The sequence below is a fragment of the Salmo salar genome, chromosome ssa13 (assembly GCF_905237065.1).
Source record: "Salmo salar chromosome ssa13, Ssal_v3.1, whole genome shotgun sequence".
NCBI classification, from domain to species: domain Eukaryota; kingdom Metazoa; phylum Chordata; class Actinopteri; order Salmoniformes; family Salmonidae; genus Salmo; species Salmo salar.
Genome location: NC_059454.1, coordinates 54,370,216 through 54,392,163, shown reverse-complemented (window position 1 = coordinate 54,392,163; position 21,948 = coordinate 54,370,216). Strand labels below are relative to the sequence as shown.

Genomic DNA, 21,948 nt, shown 5'->3' with positions numbered 1-21,948 from the left:
CTGATGAAAAGCATACCCATAACATGATGCACCCACCACAATGCTTGAAAATATAAAGAGTGGTACTCAGTGATGTGTTGCATTTGCCACAAACATAACACTTTGTTTTCAGGACATAAAGTTAATTTCTTTGCAGTATTACTTCCGTGCCTTTTTGCAAACAGGGTTTGGAACATTTTTATTCTGTACAGGCTTCCTTCTCTCCACTCTGTCAATTAGGTTAGTATTGTGGAGTTACTACAATGTCGTTGATCCATCCTCAGTTATCACAACCATTAAACTCTGTAACTGTTTTAAAAAGTCACCATTGGCCTCATGGTGAAATCCCTGAGCGGTTTCCATCCTCTCCGGCAACTGAGTTAGGAAGAACACTTGTATCTTTGTAGTTACTGTGTTTATTGATAAACCACCCAAAACGTAATTAATAACGTCACCATGCTCAAAGGGATTTTCAATGTCTGCATTTTTATATTTTTACCCTTCTACCAATAGGTGCCTTATTTGCGAGGCATTGGAAAACCTCCCTGGTCTTTTTGGTTGAATCTGTTTAAAATTCACTGCTCAACTGAGGGACCTTACAATTATCTGTATGTGTGGGGTACAGGGATGAGGTAGTCATTCAAAAATCATGTTAAACACTATTATTGAACACAGAGTGAGTCAATAGAATTTATTATGTGACTTGTTAAGCACATTTTCACTCATTCATTTATTTAGGCTTCCCATAACAAAGGGGTTGAACCTTATTGACTGTAGACATTTCAGATTTTCATTTTTTTATTATTATTATTATTATTATTATTATTATTATTATTATTCAGGCTGTAACACAACAAAATGTGGAAAAGGTCAAGGGGTGTGAATACTTTCTGAAACATTCCTTTCTGAAAAACATTGGCAATGCTAGCTATTCTCTCTTGGAATTTGAAAAGCATAAATTGTCCTATCAAACATTCCACCTGTCTTGATATCCTAGCAAGAAACCATATTGATGTAGCAATGCTCCATGAAACACACCTGCTCTATAAGGAGGCACATAGAACCATGTGAACAAAAAGTGGCTTATTTTTCATCAGCCCCAAACAAAACTAAAAAGGTGAACTCATAATGATACAAGAGAGACTCAAAACCACTAACTTGGGTGAAGGCGAAGACCAAGAAGGCAGAATCACTTTCCTTAAATGTATCCATAATGGAAGGGAAATTTCCTTTATTAATATGTACGCTTTTTTGATTCACTGAACAGCATATTGTTAAAATGAACTGAATTCCATCGTTTTTTTGAGACAGACATGAATGCCATTTTGGACATGCAAGACAAATCTAATAAGACCAACAAGCCACACGCAACCAAGGCTCTCCAGCATATAACCTACTCTCTGATTACAAACTCATTGATGCCTGGCAAGCACATAATCCGAAAGCAATAGAGTACACTTTCTACTCAAACAAGCAGAAAACATTCTCCTGAATCGATTTCATACTATTATCTACAACTCTACTTTCCTTAATCAAGAAAATAGAAATTCGACATATGGTGTTTCGACGTTTCATTACTACAAAATCATACATTCTGTGATCAATTTGAAATTTAAACTAAATTAATTCATAATGATCAATAAAAATTCAGTCGATGACCCCCGGATTCTATGGGATGGCACCAAAGGTTTGATTAAAAATAATGCAACTGCATTTTCATCTGGGTGGAATAAATCACAATTAAAGAAGATGTCAGAATTGGAAATGTTGTTCACTGCATTAGATTGTTTTCAACAAACACTTTTCAGACCAGGTAGCTATTATTCTTTCCAAAGTCAAGACAGAAGTTAATTTATTTATAAGACAGAGAGCAGAATTTTCTGACCATCGAGTTAGACTTCCATGGTAATCGTCTTTGTCGTTTACTGGCCAACAAGCTACACAGTAATGATCAATTAGCTGATTTAGCAAATATTACATCTGAAAGAGGGGAGTTACTATCAGAACCCAAATTAATCAGATTCTCCTGCTTCTATAAAGAACTGTACACCTCTGATAGTAAATCAACATCAAACCAGACTAAGAACTTCGTCTCTCAACAGAAGCCACCTCGCTGGGAGCACAAATCTCTCTCAATGAACTCAAAAGAGCATTGGTTAGCATAAATAAAATGGGATGGGGTTTGGTATTCCTCCTATTTAAACATTTGGAATTGCTCGAAATGATTAACAGAGCCATTCACAAAGGTTAATTTGGGGGAAGAGATCGACCGATCACTTCATCTCATTATATGCAGACAATATTTTACTACATCTAAAACACATTGATGATCATAGAAAAATTCAGCTTCATCTCAAGTTATAAAATGAATCTAACCAAATCAGCCCTACTGCTTCAAGACCCTGAGTGAGGACTCCATCTCTACTTATGAAATCCCAATTGTTCCCATTTTAAATACTTGAGTAGATAGATATATTTCCTCCCTTAGAAAAAAAAACATTGGCACAAACTTTAACAGAACGCTCAAATCAATTAAATCCAATCTCATTAGATGGAATAATATCCCCGTTAGATTATGTGAGCAGTTGAGCGTTTGGAAATCCTGCTCATCAAGCGGTGGGCCGGCGCTCCACATCCTATTCAACCGCTCCACGCTCACAGGAGGAAATATTGACGCTCCATTCATTAAAAATCACAATTTAACAAACAACCATCTATTTTTGTAACTACCTGGACCTACCATTTGGTTTTTAAATATTCAAACCAAACAATATGAATGAAAATCATTTTAATAAACATGAGAAGGTGAATGTAAGAAGCGCTCATCATTTAAAATAGGCTACACGTCACATTAAACAGCATATAAACACTCTAAATAGGTCAGGAGCCAGAGAGGGAGACTAAGAAGGAACGGAAATGAATTATTTAGGCTACATTATTTACATTATTTCAAGGCTATAGCCTACAAAGAAATATATTGTGAAGCATTTGCGAGTGTGACACACTAGGCTGGTAGGAAGTCAGGGACATTAAGCGCTCAGCATTTAAACAACATTTTGTTGTATTATATCATTAGTCTATAAATTGTGTATATAGGCTGTGATTAATGAAAAATGCCTTACTAAACTCCGTCTACGGTGCCTTTGAATTCATTTTTAGAAATGAATTCAGGCTCATGTGATGGTGTCTGGAGAGCAGGCCAGCAGCGGAGAATATCCTCTCCGCGCTTGCAGAGCCACCGGGGATGCTAAACTTGTTATTTATTTCATTTCACCTTTATTTAACCAGGTAGGCCAGTTGAGAACAAGTTCTCATTTGCAACTGTGACCTGGCCTAAATAAAGCAAAGCAGTGCGACAAAAACAACAGAGTTACACATGGGATAAACAAATGTCCGTCACTAACACAATAGAAAAGTCTATATACAGTGTGTGCAAATGTAGTAAGATTAGGGAGGTAAGGCAATAAATAGGCCATAGAGGCAAAAAAATTACAATTTAGCATAAACACTGGAGTGATAGATGTGCAGATGATGATGTGCAAGTAGAGATACTGGGGTGCAAAAGAGCAAAAATAAATAACAATATAGGGATGAGGTAGTTGGGTGGGCTATTTACAGATGGGCTGTGTACAGGTGCAGTGATCGGTAAGCTGCTCTGACAGCTGACGGTTAAAGTTAGAGAGGGAGATATGAGTCTCCAGCTTCAGTGATTTTTGCAATTCGTTCCTGTCATTGGCAGCAGAGAACTGGAAGGAAAGGCGGCCAAAGAAGGAGCTGGCTTTGGGGATGACCAGTAAAATATACCTGCTGGAGCGCGTGCCATGGCAGAGTGTTGCTATGGTGACCAGTGAGCTGAGATAAGGCGGGGCTTTACCTAGCAAAGACTTATAGATGACCTGGAGCCAGTGGGTTTGGCGACGAAAATGAAGTGAGGGCCAGCCAACGAGAGCATACAGGTCGCAGTTGTGAGTAGTATATGGGTCTTTGGTGACAAAACGGACGGCACTGTGATTTGCTGAGTAGAGTGCTGAGTAGAGTGTTGGAGGCTATTTTGTAAATGACATCGCCGAAGTCAAGGATCGGTAGGATAGTCTGTTTTACGAGGGTATGTTTGGCAGCATGAGTGAAGGAGGCTTTGTTGCGAAATAGGAAGCAGATTCTAGTTTTAATTTTGGGTTGGAGATGCTTAATGTGAGTCTGGAAGGTGAGCTAACAGTCTATTGGTGGCGACAGTGTTTCCTAGCCTCAGTGCAGTGGGCAGCTGGGAGGAGGTGCTGTTATTCTCCATTGACTTTAGTGTCCCAAAACCTTTTGGAAAATGTGCTACAGGATGCAAATCTCTGTTTGAAAAAGCTAGCCTTTGCTTTCCTAACTGACTGTGTATATTGGCTCCTAACTTCCCTGAAAAGTTGCATATCGCGGGGGATATTCGATGCTAATGCAGTACGCCACTGGATGTTTTGTCAAGTCTGGAGTGAACCAAGGGCTACATTTGAAGTCGGAAGTTTACATACACTTAGGTTGGAGGCATTAAAACTCATTTTTCAACCACTCAACAAATTTCTTGTTAACAAACTATAGTTTGGGCAAGTCGGTTAGGACATCTACTTTGTAAATGACAAGTCATTTTTCCAACAATTATTTACAGACAAATTATTTCACTGTATCACAATTCCAGTGGGTCAGAAGTTTACATACACTAAGTTGACTGTGCCTTTAAACAGCTTGGAAAAATCCAGAAAATTATGTCATGGCTTTTAGAAGCTTCTGATAGGCTAATTGACAAAATTTGAGTCAATTGGAGGTGTACCTGTGGATGTTTTTCAAGGCCTACCTACCTCAGAAAAAAATGTGGAGACCTCCACAAGTCTGGTTCATCCTTGGGAGCAATTTCCAAACGCCTGAAGGTACCACGTACATCTGTACAAACAATAGTATGCAAGTATAAACACTATGGGACCACGCAGCTGTCATACCGCTCAGGAAGGAGACGCGTTCTGTCTCCTAGAGATGAACGTACTTTGGTGCGGAAATTGTAAATCAAAGAAAAACAGTAAAGGACCTTGTGATGCTGGAGGAAACAGGTACAAAAGTATCTATATCCACAGTAAAACGAGTCCCATATCGACATAACCTGAAAGGCCGCTCAGCAAGGAAGTAGCCACTGCTCCAAAACCGCCATAAAAAGCCAGACTACGGTTTGCAACTGCACATGGGGACAAAGATTGTACCTTTTGGAGAAATGTCCTCTGGTCTGATGAAACAAAAATAGAACTGTTTGGCCATAATGACCATCGTTATGTTTGGAGGAAAAAAGGGGAGGCTTGCAAGCCGAAGAACACCATCCCAACCGTGAAGCACGGAGGTGGCAGCATCATGTTGTGGGGGTGCTTTGCTGCAGGAGGGACTGGTGCACTTCACAAAATAGATGGCATCATGAGGTAGGAAAATTTAAGTGGATATATTGAAGCAACATCTCAAGACATCAGTCAGGAAGTTAAAGCTTGGTCGCAAATGGGTCTTCCAAATGGAGAATGACCCCAAGCATACTTCCAAAGTTGTGGCAAAATGGCTTAAGTAGAACAAAGTCAAGGTATTAGAGTGGCCATCACAAAGCCCTGACCTCAATCCTATAGAAGATTTGTGGGCAGAACTGAAAAACCCTGTGCGAGCAAGGAGGCCTACAAACCTGACTCAGTTACACCAGCTCTGTCAGGAGGATTGGGCCAAAATTCACCCAACTTATTGTGGGAAGCTTGTAGAAGGCTACCCAAAACATTTGACCCAAGTTAAACAATTTAAAGGCAATGCTACCAAATACTAATTGAGTGTATTTAAACTTCTGACCCACTGGGAATGTGATGAAAGAAATAAAAGCTGAAATAAATCACTCTACTATTACTCTGACATTTCATATTCTTAAAATACCATACCTTCAGGCTCTGATCAGGCCCTACACCCAAACAAGGGCACTGCGTTCATCCACCTCTGGCCTGCTGGCCCCCCTACCTCTGAGGAAGCACAGTTCCTGCTCAGCCCAGTCAAAACTGTTCGCTGCTCTGGCACCCCAATGGTGGAACAAGCTCCCTCACGACGCCAGGACAGCGGAGTCAATCACCACCTTCCGGAGACACCTGAAACCCCACCTCTTTAAGGAATACCTAGGATAGGATAAAGTAATCCTTCTAACCCCCCCCCCCCCTTAAAAGATTTAGATGCACTATTGTAAAGTGGTTGTTCCACTGGATATCATAAGGTGAATGCACTAATTTGTAAGTCGCTCTGGATAAGAGCGTCTGCTAAATGACTTAAATGTAATGTAAATGTAAATAAAGAGGTGATCCTAACTGACCTAAAACAGGGAATTTGTACTAGGATTAAATGTCAGGAATTGTCAAAAACTGAGTTTAAATGTATTTGGCTAAGGTGTATGTAAACTTCCGATTTCAACTGTATATCTGTCCTTAGACCTACATTTTTTGAATGGGGCATGCTTATTTAAGATGGTGAGGAAAGCACTTTTAAAGAATAACCAGACATCCTCTACTGACGGGATGAGGTCAATATCCTTCCAGGATACCCGGGCCAGGTCGATTAGAAAGGCCTGCTTGCTGAACTGTTTTAGGGAGCGTTTGACAGTGATGAGGGGTGGTCGTTTGACAGCAGACCCATTGCGGATGCAGGCAATGAGGCAGTGATCGCTGAGATCGCTGTGAAACTCCCTGTTCACCCATGACTGCACGGCCAGGCACGACTCCAACACCATCATTAAGTTTGCTGACGACACAACGTGGTAGGCCTGATCACCGACAACGATGAGACAGCCTATAGGGAGGAAGTCAGAGACCTGACCGGGTGGTGCCAGAATAACAACCTATCCCTCAACGTAACCAAGACTAAGGAGATGATTGTGGACTACAGGAAAAGGAGCACCAAGCACGTCCCCATTCTCATTGACGGGGCTGTAGTGGAGCAGGTTGAGAGCTTCAAATTCCTTGGTGTCCACATCAACAACAAATTAGAATGGTCCAAACACACCAAGACAGTCGTGAAGAGGGCACGACAAAGCCTATTCCCCCTCAGGAAACTAAAAAGATTTGGCATGGGTCCTGAGATCCTCAAAAGGTTCTATAGCTGCAACATCGAGAGCATCCTGACCGGATGCATCACTGCCTGGTACGGCAATTGCTCGGCCTCTGACCGCAAGGCACTTCAGAGGGTAGTGCGTACGGCCCAGTATATCACTGGGGCAAAGCTGCCTGCCATCCAGGACCTCTACACCAGGCGGTGTCAGAGGAAGGCCCTGAAAATTGTCAAAGACTCCAGCCACCCCAGTCATAGACTGTTCTCTGTACTACTTCATGGCAAGCGGTACCTGAGTGCCAAGTCTAGGACAAAAAGGCTTCAACAGTTTTTACCCCCAAGCCATAAGACTCCTGAACAGGTAACCAAATGGCTACCTGGACTATTTGCATTGTGTGCCCTCCCCCTGCCAACCCCCCCCCCCCCCACTACTCTCTGTTTATCTTATATGCATAGTCACTTTAACTATACATTCATGTACATACTACCTCGATTGGCCCGACCAACCAGGTCTCCCGCACATTGGCTAACCGGGCTGTCTGCATTGTGTCCCACCACCTCATACCCCTCTTTTTACGCTACTGCTACTCTCTGTTCATCATATATGCATAGTCACTTTAACCATACCCACATGTACATACTACCACAATAAGCCTGTCTAACCGGTGTCTGTATATAGCCTTGCTACTCTTATTTTCAAATGTCTTTTTACTGTTGTTTTATTTCTTTACTTACCTACACACACACACCTTTTTTTTTTTGCACTATTGGTTAGAGCCTGTAAGTAAGCATTTCACTGTAAGGTTGTATTTGGCGCACGTGACAAATAAACTTTGATTTGATGTTATAGGCTATAAGAACTGGTTGTCTAGTGCGTTGGGAACAGAGAATTAAAGGAGCAGATTTCTGGGCGTGGTAGAATAGATTCAGGGCATAATGTACAGACAAGGGTATTGTAGGATGTGATTACAGTGGAGGTAAACACCATTATAGGTAGGCTTAAAGGTTTTTAGGAAAAATAACCCAATAAAAACAGAAAACTCCTTGAAAGTTGGAATATGCAAGGCCAAGATAATAGAACAAAAATGAAGGAAACTTAAGAAATCAGATTTTTTTGTTTATAAATACTTTTCTACAATGACACAATTAGCTACCTACCTCGTTCCTTCCTTTCAGCATGTGCACGTAGTAAGTACACCATCATGCTTTCGGGATATGCGTCTTTTCCGATTCCACAATGATTATTTAGTGTAGGCTACAGGATGGTATCTAGCGAAGTGCACAGACAATGCACACAACACTAAATGATTCATCCAAACTAGTTAACCACTAGTATTGACATAATTAAATCACAATGGATTAGCTAGTTTCCAAGAAACAGCTGCCTGTGTTACCTACCAAATTAACACAGTGTCCTTAGCTAGCTAGCTGTGTGAACACAAAAGAGATTGACTGTCGGCAGTGAAACATTTGACAATCCTACCGGTGTGTCTGAGCTTTTAGATGCCAATAACCTCCCTCTATCCCAATTTGCCAGTGAAAACAGCTTTATTATTAGAAGTTATAACTTTCAAATTATCGACAGCGAGGATGAATGGTCCTAGTCAAAGAACAATTGAGGCCTGGACAAATATACTTGACTCTGTAAAGAATAATCTCAGCTAAAGCCTAACACATACAAATAAACCATTTATTAAAGCCCAACACATACATACAGTGGCAAGAAAAAGTATGTGAACCTTTTGGAATGACCTGGATTTCTGCATAAATTAGTCAAATTTTATCTGACCTTCATCTTAGTCACAACAATAGATGAACACAGTGTGCTTAAACTAATAACACACAAATTATATTTTTCTTGTCTATATTGAATACATAATTTAAACATTTCCAGTGTAGGTTGGAAAAAGTATGTGAGCCCCTAGGCTAATGAAAAAGCTAATTGGAGTCAGGAGTCAGCTGACCTGTAGTCCAATCAATGAGACAAGATTAGAGATGTCGGTTAGAGCTGCCTTGCCCTATTAAAAAAACCTTACAAAATTTGAGTTTGCTATTCACAAGAAGCATTGCCTAATGTGAACCATGCCTTGAACAAAAGATATCTCAGAAGACATAAGATTAAGAACTGTTGACTTGCATAAATCTGGAAAGGGTTACAAAAGCATCTCTAAAAGCCTTGATGTTCATCAGTCCAAAGTAAGACAAATTGTCTATAAATGGAGAAATGTCATAACTGTTGCTACTCTCCCAAGGAGTGGCTGTCCTGCAAAGATGACTGCACGAGCACAGTGCAGAATGCTCAATGAGGTTAAGAAGAATCCTAGAGTGTCAGCTAAAGCCTTACAGAAATCTCTGGAACATGCTAACATCTCTGTTGACAAGTCTACGATATGCAAAACACTAAACAAGTGTTCATGGGAGGACACCACGGAAGAAGCCACTGCTGTCCAAAAAAAACATTGCTGCACGTCTGAAGTTAGCAAAAGAGCACCTGGTTGTTCCACAGTGCTTCTGGCAAAATATTCTGTGGACAGATGAAACTACAGTTGAGTTGTTTGGAAGGAACACACAACACTATGTGTGGAGAAAAAAAGGCACAGCACACCAACATCAAAACCTCATCCAAACTGTAAATTATGGTAGAGGGAGCATCATGGTTTGGGGCTGCTTTGCTGCCTCAGTGCCTGGACAGCTTGCTATCATCGACGGAAAAATGAATTCCCAAGTTTATCAAAACATTTTGCAGGAGAATGTTAGGCTATCTGTGCACCAATTGAAGCTCAACAGAAGATGGATGATGCAACAGGACAATGATCCAAAACACAGAAGTAAATCAACAACAGAATGGCTTCAACAGAAGAAAATACACCTTCTGGAGTGGCCCAGTCAGAGTCCTGACCTCAACCCGATTGAAAATGCTGTGGCATGACCCCGAGAGTGGTTCACACCAGACAGCTTAAGAATATTGTGGAACTGAAACAGTTTTGTAAAGAGGAATGATCCAAAATGCCTCCTGACCGTTGTGCAGGTCTGATCCTCAACTACAGAAAACATTAGGTTGAGTTTATTGCTGCCAAAGGAGGGTGAAGCAGTTATTAAATGCAAGGGTTCACATACTTTTTCCACCCTGTACTATGAACGTGTACATGGTGTGTTCAATAAAGACATGAAAATGTTTAATTGTTTGTGCGTTATTAGTTTAAGCAGACAGTGTGTGTCTATTGTTGTGACTTAGACGAAGATCAGATCAATTTCTATGACCAATTTATGCAGAAATCCAGGTAATTCCAAAGGGTTCACATAATTTTTCTTGCCACTGTACCTATTTTCAGTGGTGTAAAGTACTTAAGTAGTTTTCTGGGGTTTTTGACAATTTTTACTTCACTACATTCCTAAAGAAAATAATGTACTTTATACTCCATACATTTTCCCTGACACTCAAAAGTACTCTTTACATTTTGAATGCTTAGCAGGACAGAAAATGACCCAATTCACACACTTATCAAGAAAACATCCCTGGTCATCCCTACTCCCTCTGATCTGGCGGACTCATTAAACACAAATGCTTCATTTGTAAATTATGTGTTGTAGTGTGCCCCTGGCTATCCATAAAAAACAAAAACATTGTGCTGTCTGGTTTCCTTAATATTAGCACTTTGTAAAGATGTATTATTTTACTTTTGATACTTAAGTATATTTAAAACCAAATACTTTTAGACTTTTACTCAAGTCGCATTTTACTGGGTGACTTTCACTTTTGCATGAGTCATTTTCTATTAAGGTATCTTTATAAGTATGACAATTTGGTACTTTTTTCCCCCACTGCCTATTTTAATCTTTTTTACTTTCTTTGCTTTCAGGACCACAGGGAAGGGGTGGTATGGGGAGGGTTCTCTCTGGTCGCCGGGAGGGGGTGGCTGGTCTGGGGAGTGACTGACGAGCAACCCTAGTTGCTAGGTGGGGTGGGAAACATGGTTTCCGGGGGTGGGTTGGGGGGTGAGGTTGGATTGAAAAATGTTGGGTGGGTGGGGTTGGGGGAATGGAAGAAGGAGGAGGTTGGGGGGGGTAGAGGCCCACTTATGTTTTCTTTTCCTTTCCTGTTTATACTGAATGTATTATTACTTCAACTCTGTATGCATTTCTTACAGTTTTTTCTTCTTCTTTTGAGTGGCAGCATGGGTACATGTTTTATAAACGTTCAAAAAAAAGATGTACCTGTACCACCCCCAACAAAAAATAAATAAATAATAATAACTTGGTCAACAAAAATAGTTGTTTCACTGCAACGGCAATTATTCCCCGATATAGACAGTCATAATGTCTACATCTCCATCTGTTCTCTAGAAGTCTCCACAAAGCTCGTCACTAAGCTAAGGACCCTGGGACTCAACACCTCCCTCTGCAACTGGATCCTGGACTTCCCGACGGGCTGCCCCCAGGTGGTAAGGGTAGGCAACAACACATCTGCCATGCTGATGCTCAACACGGGGACCCGTCAGGGGTGCATGCTTAGTCCCCTCCTATACTCCGTGTTCACTCACGACTGCGTTGCCAAGCACGCCTCCAACACCATCATTAAGTTCGTTGACGACAACGGCCTGACCTCAAAAAACGATGAGACATCCGATAGGGAGGTCAGTGACCTGGCAGTGTGGTGCCAGGACAACAACCTCTCCCTCAACCTGAACAAGACAAAGGAGATGATCATGGACTACAGGAAAAGGAGGGCCGAACAGCCCCCATTCACATCGACGGGGCTATACTGGAACGGGTCGAGAATTTCAAGTTCCTTGGTGTCCACATCACCAACAAACTATCATGGTCCAAACACACCAAGAAAATCATGAAGAGGGCACGACAACACCCATTTCCCCTCAGGAGACTGAAAAGATTTGGCATGGGTCCCCAGATCCTCAAAAAGTTCTACAGCTGCACCATTGAGAGCATCCTGACCGGTTGCATCACCGCCTGGTATGGCAATTGCTCGGCATCCGACCTTAAGGCGCTACAGAGGGTAGTGTGTACAGCCCAGGACATCACTGGGGCCAAGCTTCCTACCATCCAGGACCTATATACTAGGCGGTGTCTGAGGAAGGCCCCAACAACTGTCAAAGACTTCAGTCACCCAAGTCAGTGTTCACTCTGCTATCCCACTTCAAGCGGTAACCGGAGCACCAAGCCTAGGTCCAAAAATCTCCTTAACAGCTTCTACCCCCAAGCCATAAGACTGTTGGACAATTATTAAAATGGCCACCCTAACAATTTGCATTGACCCCCCCTTTGTTTTAACACTTCTGCTACTTGCTGTATATTACCTATCCATAGTCACTTTACCCCTACCTCCATGTACAAATTACCTCGACTAACCTGTACCCCCACACATTGACTCGGTACTGGTACCTCCTGTATATAGCCTCATTATTGAGTTACTTTTTACTTTAGTTTATTTAGTAAATATTTTCTTCAATGCAGTTTTAAGAAAACCTAGTTTTGGTTAAGGGCTTGTAAGTAAGCATTTTACCATATTCGGCGCATGTGACATAATATTTGATTTGATTCTTCTCTCCAACAGCTATAATTACTATGCCGGCAAGGGTTGTGGGTAACGCAGGCCTCATGGTTTGTACATGTGATAAGTTCCCTTGGTGACTGACAGAGGTCTGGGTGACCAGGGGAGGGCATGGCCTCTTAAACACACAGCTGTCACCAAACATGTCTCAGACAAACCACGCAGCTACAGCCACTTAAAGCCCACTACAGGCTGTAGCACTGCTCACTCTCCCTGCTTTCCTTTTCACCTCAAAAAATATATTTTTTTAAATAAACATGTAGTGGAAAACATTTAAATGTAACTTTCTGTAAAGGAGTGGGATAAACAACCAGAATCTACTCAAAAAGGAAGGACATTATAACTGAAGTATCTGAAACTTTTCACTATAATTTGATGCGTGCTAGAGGTACTCCTACTGCTGTTCCATCTTTACCAGATCTGTTGTTAGCAGTTCAGTAGCTGACTTACTGGCTAGGAGGAGGCAGGAGAGGGCAATGACGTAGAGCTGGCGGACTGCCACGTCGTAGTGGTCCATGAACAAATCCAGGAGGTAGACGGCCAGGTGGCGAGCCGCTGGGCACAATTGGTAGCGGTTACTGAGGACAGCCAGCAGGTCAGCAAAGTAACGCCGCATCCCGATCTGAGGAGAGTGGGACTTGTAGGTGGGCAACTTCAGCTCCTGAGGAAAGGAGGTAAGGAGAGGAGACAGGATGAGAGGGAGTAAGGATATTGCAGACTGCAGAGTTGAATTGCGTATACATAAAAAAATACAGCACTGTGTCAGGAGGCATGTGAGAGCATGTGCAAAGACTCCACTTTCAAATGTCAATCACAGCCAAGAAACTGCAGCCCATTCTTGACCATGGGCCTAAAATATTGCTCAATAAACACTGTGAAATACACTACATGACCAAAGGCATGTGGACACATGCTCGTCAAATATCTCATTCTGAAATCATTGGCATTAATATGGAGATGGTCCCCCCTTTGCTGCTATAACAGTCTCCACTCTTCTGGGAAGGATTTCCACTAGATGTTGGAACATTGCTGCGGGGACTTGCTTCCATTCAGCCACAAGAATATTAGTGAGGTCGGGCACTGATGTAGGGCAATTAGGCCTGGCTCGCAGTCTGCGTTCCAATTCCTCCCAAAGGTGATCAACGGGGTTGAGGTCAGGGCTCTGTGCAGGCCAGTCAAGCTCTTCCACACCGATCTTGACAAACCATTTCTGTATGGACCTCGCTTTGTGCACAGGGGCATTGTCAAGCTGAAACAGGAAAGGGTCTTCCCCAAACTGTTGCTACATATATGGAAGCACAGAATCGTCTAGTATGTCATTGTATGCTGTAGCTTTAAGATTTCCCTTCACTGGAACTAAGGGGCCTAGTCCGAACCATGAAAAACAGCCCCAGACCATTATTCCTCCTCCACCAAACTTTACTGTTGGCATTGGGGCAGGTAGCGTTCTCCTGGCATCCACCAAACCCAGATTTGTCCGCCGGACTGCCAGATGGTTTATCACTCCAGAGAACGCGTTTCCACTGCTCCAGATTCCACGTGCTTCTACACCTGCATTGCTTGCTGTTTGGGGTTTTAGGCTGGGTTTCTGTACAGCACTTTGAGATATCAGCTGATGTAAGAAGGGCTATATAAATACATTTGATTTGATTTTGATAATGCAGTTCACAAGTGGAACAATAATGTTAGTGATTTTGAATTTCCAATTCATTAATAAATTCCATTCCAAATTCAACAATCATTTTGTGTAAGTATGATGATGTTATTAAACTCATCAGAATCTTAGCACCCACTACCCCAGAGTCAGTTTGTCAAATTTCTGCCCTGCTAGAGCTGCCCTGGTTAACTGCAAATGCTGTTATTGTGAAGTGGAAAAGTCTAGGAGCAACAACGGATCAACCGCAAGGTGGCAGGCCACATAAGCTCACAGAACAGGACTGCCAAGTGCTGTAGCGCATAAAAAAAATGAAATTGGCTTCCATGGCTGAGCAGCCACACACACACACACACAAGCCTAAGCTCACCATGCCCATTGCTAAGCATCTGCTGGAGTGGTGTAAAGCTTGCTGCCATTGGACTCTGGAGCAGTGGAAACACGTTCTCTGGGTGTGGCGGATGCCAGGAGAACGCTACCTGTCAGTATGCATGGTGCCAACTGAAAAGCTTGGTTGAGGAGGAATCACCTTGTGGCTGAATGCAAGTCCCTGCAGCAATGTTCGAACATCTAGTGGAAAGCCTTCCCAGAAGAGTGGAGGCTGTTATAGCAGCAAAGGGGGGGACCAACTCCATATTAATGCCCATGATTTTAGCATGAGATGTTCGAAGAGCAGGTATCCACATACTTTTGGTCATGTAGTGTACAACCCAGCAGAAAACAACTGTCTTCTTGCAGAGAAGTGCTATTAATACATTGAACATCCTTCAGTGAGTAGATGACAGAGGTAAAGGCCTCCATAGCAACAGTCAGTGGGAAAGAATGGTTTGTGCGTCAAGCTCTCATAAAACACCATGCCCTTGTGCAGGTGTGGAACGAGTATTGAAATATCCTACCCATATGTCGTAATATCTAAAAATGTCAAGATTCTGTCTCAAAAGATCATACATATACGTTTTTTAATTTGTAGAATCGTGTGGCGATTTCCATCTATCCATGTTGCAGAGATCAGCACAGCAGGGCCGCCGGCAAACGTGTGGCGAACTGGCTTCTGCCCCAGCACTTGATTTGGTTTAATAAAAAATAGACATAAAAGCATTGAAAAGAGGGAGAAAGTACTATCGTTTAGACTACGGGTGTGAACGTTTTAACAAAATTGGGACATTCACTTTTAGAAAAAAAATCCCCTAACCGAAAAACAAAGTTGTTTTTTCTTCCACAAAATGTAAATCACTGTGCAGTTATCACAGAACTACCACCAACAGGCCTCGAACATCATAATAAAGGGAAACATAAAAATTTGACCAATACTTTACGCAACAATGCTATTACGTTAGTAGGAGATGTGCACCTTTAAAATTATTTGCCATGGATATAAATAAGCACTCTGCACGTCATCGTCATTAAGTTGGAAAAATGCTCTGCTCCCATCGAGTCTGCGGCTGCGCTTTTAGCCGACCAACGTTAGGACGTAGCGATTGGTGCTTTGGAAACATGCTGAAGTACGGACTGACTGCTGGGAACATGTCTACAACTTCATCAGCAAGCTGTCAAACTATCGTAAATAAGTTACAAGCTGAAGCTACACGCTGTTTATCAGTGCAGCGCCCAACATCAGATAGCTAGCAAAAATTTGATCCCTGTGTTTGCCAGCGAAGCGAGCTAGCAGCTGATGAAGTCACTGGTGACTGATATACCTTAGCAATAAAGCCCGAGGGGGTGTGGTATATGGCCAATATACTACGGCCATGGGCTGTTCTTACGTAAAACACAACGAGGACTGCCTGGATACAGCCCTTAGCCATGGTATATTGGCCATAAACCACAAACCCCCAAGGTGTCTTATTGCTATTATAAACTGGTTTCCAATGTAAAAATAAATGTGTCATAACCGTGATATATGGCCTGATATAACACAGCTGTCAGCCAATCAGCATTCAGGGCTCGAACCAGCCAGTTTATAATTGTACATATACAGCAGTAGAGCGATGTCTTGTGCAAATTTTCCTCATGATTTGTCAACTCGTGCACAATTAATCTGTGCTTCAGTCTGATCAACTGTAGATTACTGATAACAAACCACAGCTGCAGGTAGCCTAGAGAAGCCTATGTGATCTGATCCCCTCTGGCCAGGGGAGACGAAGCAGCAACGTAATGTATTTATAGCCTAAGCTATGTACTGTAATTATAGCCTAAAACAGGCCCATTTATTTGTGCTAATAGAAAACGTGAATGTGATGAAATTTGGTTTATATTCAAACTTTGGGTGGCTAGGCTACCTAGGCCTTTTCAATCCCAAACTAGACTGGACTAGTTGACTGGAATTAATCAATCAACACCATAGTGATGACATACTGTGTGAGTAACTTTTCAATTACAGATGCAAAAGCCTACAAGATGCAAGCCTGCGTAAAGCAAGCTCAGACCTGTTAGTTCTATTGTTCAATCGCAGTTCTTGTCTCTTTGTACGTGTAAAAGGACCCCACCCCTCCCCAATTAGTTTAGTTTTAAAATAGAATTCATATGAACAAGTACGAGGTTGCTGCAGTTTGACAGGGTTTAAACATTCAAAGCAATTAAAATAAGGGGTGGAAAGAGTACTGAGATATCCTACTCAAGTAGAAGTACTGTTATTTATATACAATTTTACTCAAGTAAAATGACTGACTTTCAAAATTCCTCAAAAATGTACAAGTACTCGGAAAAACGAGTCAATTTCAGTAACAAAAGCAGTTGTAATGCGTTACTTTACACTGTCCCTGTGAAGAAAAAAAAAAATCACCTGGTTTAGCTCTTATGCATCCATTTGCTGAAGTATTTATTCAGTGAAGAAAATACTATGTGAGGTTTCGCCTGTCACATTCTATTTCTGAATAGCTGGTGATAAAATCAGATCTGGCCAGCATGTACATTATTTCAAACTAGGGTGGTGTATGTGTCAACATCAAAGCTCTGGAGATTGCATTCCTTCACGATGAACAAGGAACGTCAGCATAAAGTCATGCATCCCTTCAGCCCCGTTATCTGTCGCTGTTTTAGATCAATGTGTTTAAGGTTAGCTATTGGATAACAGGCAGGACGAGAGGGACTTCATATCTCTACTGAACAAAAATATAAAAACAACATGCAACAATTTCAACGAATTTACTGAGTTACACTTCATATGAGGAAATCGGTCAATTGAAATAAATTCATTTGGCCCTAATCTATGGATTTCACATTACTGAGCAATGGCGCAGCCATGGGTGGGCATAGGCCCACCCACTTGGGAGCCAGGCCCACAATCAAACTGAGTTTTTCCCCCCAAAAAGGGCTTTATTACAGACAGAAATACTACTCAGTTTCATCAGCTGTCGGGATGGCTGGTCTCAGAGGTGAAGAAGCCGGATGTGGAGGTCCTGGACTGGCAAGGTTACACGGTTGTGAGGCTGCTTGGATATACTGCCAAATTCTCTAAAACAACGTTGGAGGCAGCTTATAGTAGAGAAATGAACATTCAATTCTCTGGCGACAGCTCTGGTGGACACTCCATGTTCCTTCAAAACTTGAGACATCTGTGGCATTGTGTTGTGGCCTTTTATTGTCCCCAGATCAAGGTGCACTTGTGTAACGATCATGCTGTTTGATCAGCTTTCTGGGATCTTTTATTTCAACTCATGAAACATGGCACCAACACTTTACATGTTGCGATTATATTTTTGTTCAGTATAATAATGTTGAGTCTTTGGCAAGAGAGCTGAAATCAGGATAAAAGCAAAACGCTCCACATACAGCCAAAGAGCTTCCACTTAGCAGTTCCTACAGGAAGTGGGCATGATATACAGCCGGGCTTTAAACAACCACAAACAGACAGAGCGAGCCACGTTGGCACATTTCCACTGAGGATCTACGCGGGCCGGCACCCGTGTCTCACTGAGCCATAGCTCCGGCGGAACTGCTTTAAATTGGGGCCAAGGCAAGGCCACTGGTACTTTTCAGCTGGCATTTACATAACATTGGCTAACTGAGGTTACACCTTCTCACAAAGAAACTGTTTTAATTATGCTGAGGTTGTTGATTCTGCACTTCAAAAGTCCTCACTGTCAGCCCTAGCTATGGAAACACAATTTCCCAAGTGTATTCCACAGGTGTGACAAAACATTTATTTTGACTGCTCTAATTACATTGGTAACCAGTTTATAATAGCAATAAGGAACCTCAGGGGTTTGTGGTATATGGCCAATAAACCAGGGCTGTATTCAGGCACTCCGTGTTGCATCATGCATAAGAACAGCCCTTCGCAGTGGTATACTGGACATATACCACACCCCCTCGGGCCTTATTGCTTAAGTGTAACACACTGGTGTCACAGTCAAAAAGCAGCAGAGTGGAGTAGTCAGGTCCTCTGTGCTCCCTAATCCAGTCAACACAGACAAACAACAACCCAGCGTTTGCCTAGAACAAACCTCTTCCACCCATCTGCACATAACACAGATCTCCTCTTAGTTTAGCTGGAGGCATCAGCTCATATGCCCAGCATTTGCTCAAAATAAGCATTGTCAATTTGACAAATTACCATTTAGGATGACCGATCAATATAATCTCTATTTCAAGACGTTTTGGAGTTGATTATTGTTCACAGATTAAGTGTCAATCCCTGTTGGATGGTGGAAATCCTGATCTACAAAATAGAATAACACAATGAGTCCGATAAGTGCATCTATGTGTACCGTTAACATGAGACCTGTCCCATGCTGTGGTAGAGGTTCTGATAACCAGACAGGGATAACCACCTCAATCGTTACAGGGGGAGGTGACATTTCACACTTTAGCATCGAAGACAGCAAGGAATAGATGAGCTCACTACTGGAAAGTGTTTTTTTGTAAAAATTTTACGGTATTTGTGTAAGTCAACTAAGCACCATGTTTGCTGCGGATGAAAAAAGATTTCAAGAACCATCAAAGAATAAGAATGAGATGTTCACCTTTATTCGTAAAGACTGGTGGATGTCTGCAGCGAGCTGGCTCTTCCACCACTGCCCCTCCCGTTCCATCTTGCCCACGGTCCACCCTGAGGAAAACATCAAGTAGTGCCCAGAAACTGATTAGACCCCTGTCCACACGATTCTACATCACTGGTATCATCATGGCAAATGTAGGAAAACTGACAAATTGTATGAATTAATGCGTTATTTCAGTGGTAGCCAAATCATTTGGATTTTGCAGAAAAAGAATGCACTCAAACTGTCATAAGTAGTATGTTGGACGTGTGCAGTCATCGAGTTAAAGAGTTCAGAGACCACCAGGTGTTCTAGCGGATTGCAGTTTATTACACTTGGGTAATTAAATGAATATGTAAGCTACCCTACAACATTAGCCAATCTAAAAAGCGAGCACCTCACTCACAATCGGTATTGCAAAAGGTATGCTAATGTTAAGATACATGTAAATTGTCGGCTTCGTTCACATAAATTGTTGCTAGGCTTAATTTACCACGCGTGGCAATTCACCTAACCGCTAGAAAGTTATGAACTACCAATCGGATATTTCTGAGAATTGTTCAACGCAACATGACTGTACAATGGTAACTGTTGGAAAGGTTAGTCTACAACGTGCAAAACTAGTTATATGCTGGATTTGTAGGCTAATATCTATTAAAACGTTACCTTTCAACCTGCTTTTACCACTGCAACACTCCGAAGTCCCCGACCCCTTTGTTTCAGACCAGCCGCAATCTGAGATTAAATCCTTCGCCGACAGTTTCCCAACAGGAAATTATCAGCAAAATAACCAACCCTTAGTTTAATCGTCACAAACCCATGAACTCAAACCTAAAGACCGGGATATTGTGGTTGAATTATGTTTGTTTTTATTGACGCCCCTCTTCATTCGCCCCCTGTGATGTGATCCTCGCTCTCAATGGAACTCGGTCAGACAACTAACCGCACGCCGCTCTCCCTCTTAGTATGGAGAACAACTGGAATGGTCTCTGCATGTAAAGAAAGCGCCCTCAACTAAAATAATATCGGGGTTGGATATTCTATGTAACATCCATACTTATAGGCTACATTGTTACAGGATTTGAACTTCGTGTTTTATAGTCTGGGGAGATCAAGCCTATTTGAAAAGACATTAAGCTATTGAATGATGGTGGTACAGGTCGTAGGCCTACGTCTGGACAATTTTATTATATGTTTCAATAATAATAATCTATATCCTATTTTTTGTGGACTAGAGGAATTACACCAAAACCTGTACCAGTGTGTCAGTGCAATCAGACCATGCATGTAGGACAATGGTATTATAATTCATTATGATTCCACATTATGATTCTTATGCCATTTCTCTGTTTGACCAACAGGTGGCACATGAACTAATCGATGTTTTCCATGGATCCATTTTCATCATCCTGGACAAACTTTATCGCGTTTTTAGAGAGATACTTTCATGATATTGCTGAGTAAATGTTCGTGTGTGTGTGTGTGTGTGTATGGGGGGGGGGGATGATTTGTTTGGATTTCTACAGCAACAACATACATATTTTCCATGATTGCACAGTCTGTTTCCATATTTATATTTTATTTAACTAGGCAAGTCAGTTAAGGACAAATTCTTATTTACAATGACGGTCTACCAAAAGGCAAAATACGTCCTGCTGGGACGGAGGCTGGGATTATAAAAAAATAAATAAAATAGACATAAATATAGGACAAATCACGACAAGAGAGACCTAAGACAACAACATAGCAAGGCGGCAACAAATGACAACACAGCATGGTAGCAACACAACATGACAACAACATGGTAGCAGCACAAAACATGGTACAAACATTATTGGGCACAGACAACAGCTCAAAGGGCAAGAAGGTAGAGACAACAATATATCACACAAAGCAGCCACAACTGTCAGTAAGTGTCCATGATTGATTCTTTGAATGAAGAGACTGAGATAAAACTGTCCAGTTTGAGTGTTTGTTGCAGCTCGTTCCAGTTGCTAGCTGCAGCGAACTGAAAAGAGGAGCGACCCAGTTAATGTGTGTGCTTTGGGGACCTTTAACAGAATGTGACTATTAAAGCCTAAACATGTATGATCTGTAGAGTTATGTATCAGGCATTTCCCATTTGACCAGGTCTGCATAATTTGATGAAATTTGTTCAAATTTGTATTTGTTTAGAAGAGTGCATGCAAACTAATAATGCGTGAAGAATGCAGGAGTAATCATACCCTGTCCATCACTGTAGGGCCATTCCCACATACAGACCCCCTCAATCACCCCAGACAGGGTACAGCCTTATACAAACACATAAGTTAACACCATAGTGTTACAGTTGATCCCAGCTGATCTGCAGCGACTGGGGCTATGCACACCACAGACATCTAGCAGAGTGGGGCTTTAGCACACACAGCAATACCAGATAGCTCATTGAAATGCTGTGAATGTCATGCCACCAAACTATTTGGCGCTGCCATGGTAAATTGGACCAAATGTCCATTCCCTGTCTTCTTGGTATGGTTGGTATGGTTGTGTCCCATCAGGCGCATGGCCCAGCAGGGACTTTTGGCACAGCACCATGACACATTTAACACAGGGGGATTTCTCAACTGCTGATTCATGATCCCACAGCAGCACTGCTACAACAACAGTCAATAAGACAAAACATGCAAAAAATAAACACTTATACT

The 21,948-nt window shown here is 41.9% G+C and overlaps 1 protein-coding gene across 1 annotated transcript in view; it reads right to left on the bottom strand.

The window, feature by feature from the left end:
• The window catches only part of LOC106567423 (cyclin-J-like), a 28,172-nt gene extending 7,943 nt beyond the window's left edge, over window positions 1–20,229 (bottom strand). The window contains exons 1-3 of the mRNA XM_014136657.2: window positions 19,931–20,229; window positions 19,250–19,335; window positions 13,082–13,292 (exon numbers count right to left, since the gene is read on the bottom strand). Of these exons, the coding sequence (XP_013992132.1) occupies window positions 13,082–13,292; window positions 19,250–19,318 (280 nt within the window). The 5' untranslated portion in view covers window positions 19,319–19,335; window positions 19,931–20,229. The remainder of the gene's footprint in view (window positions 1–13,081; window positions 13,293–19,249; window positions 19,336–19,930) is intronic.
• Window positions 20,230–21,948: the final 1,719 nt, after the last annotated feature.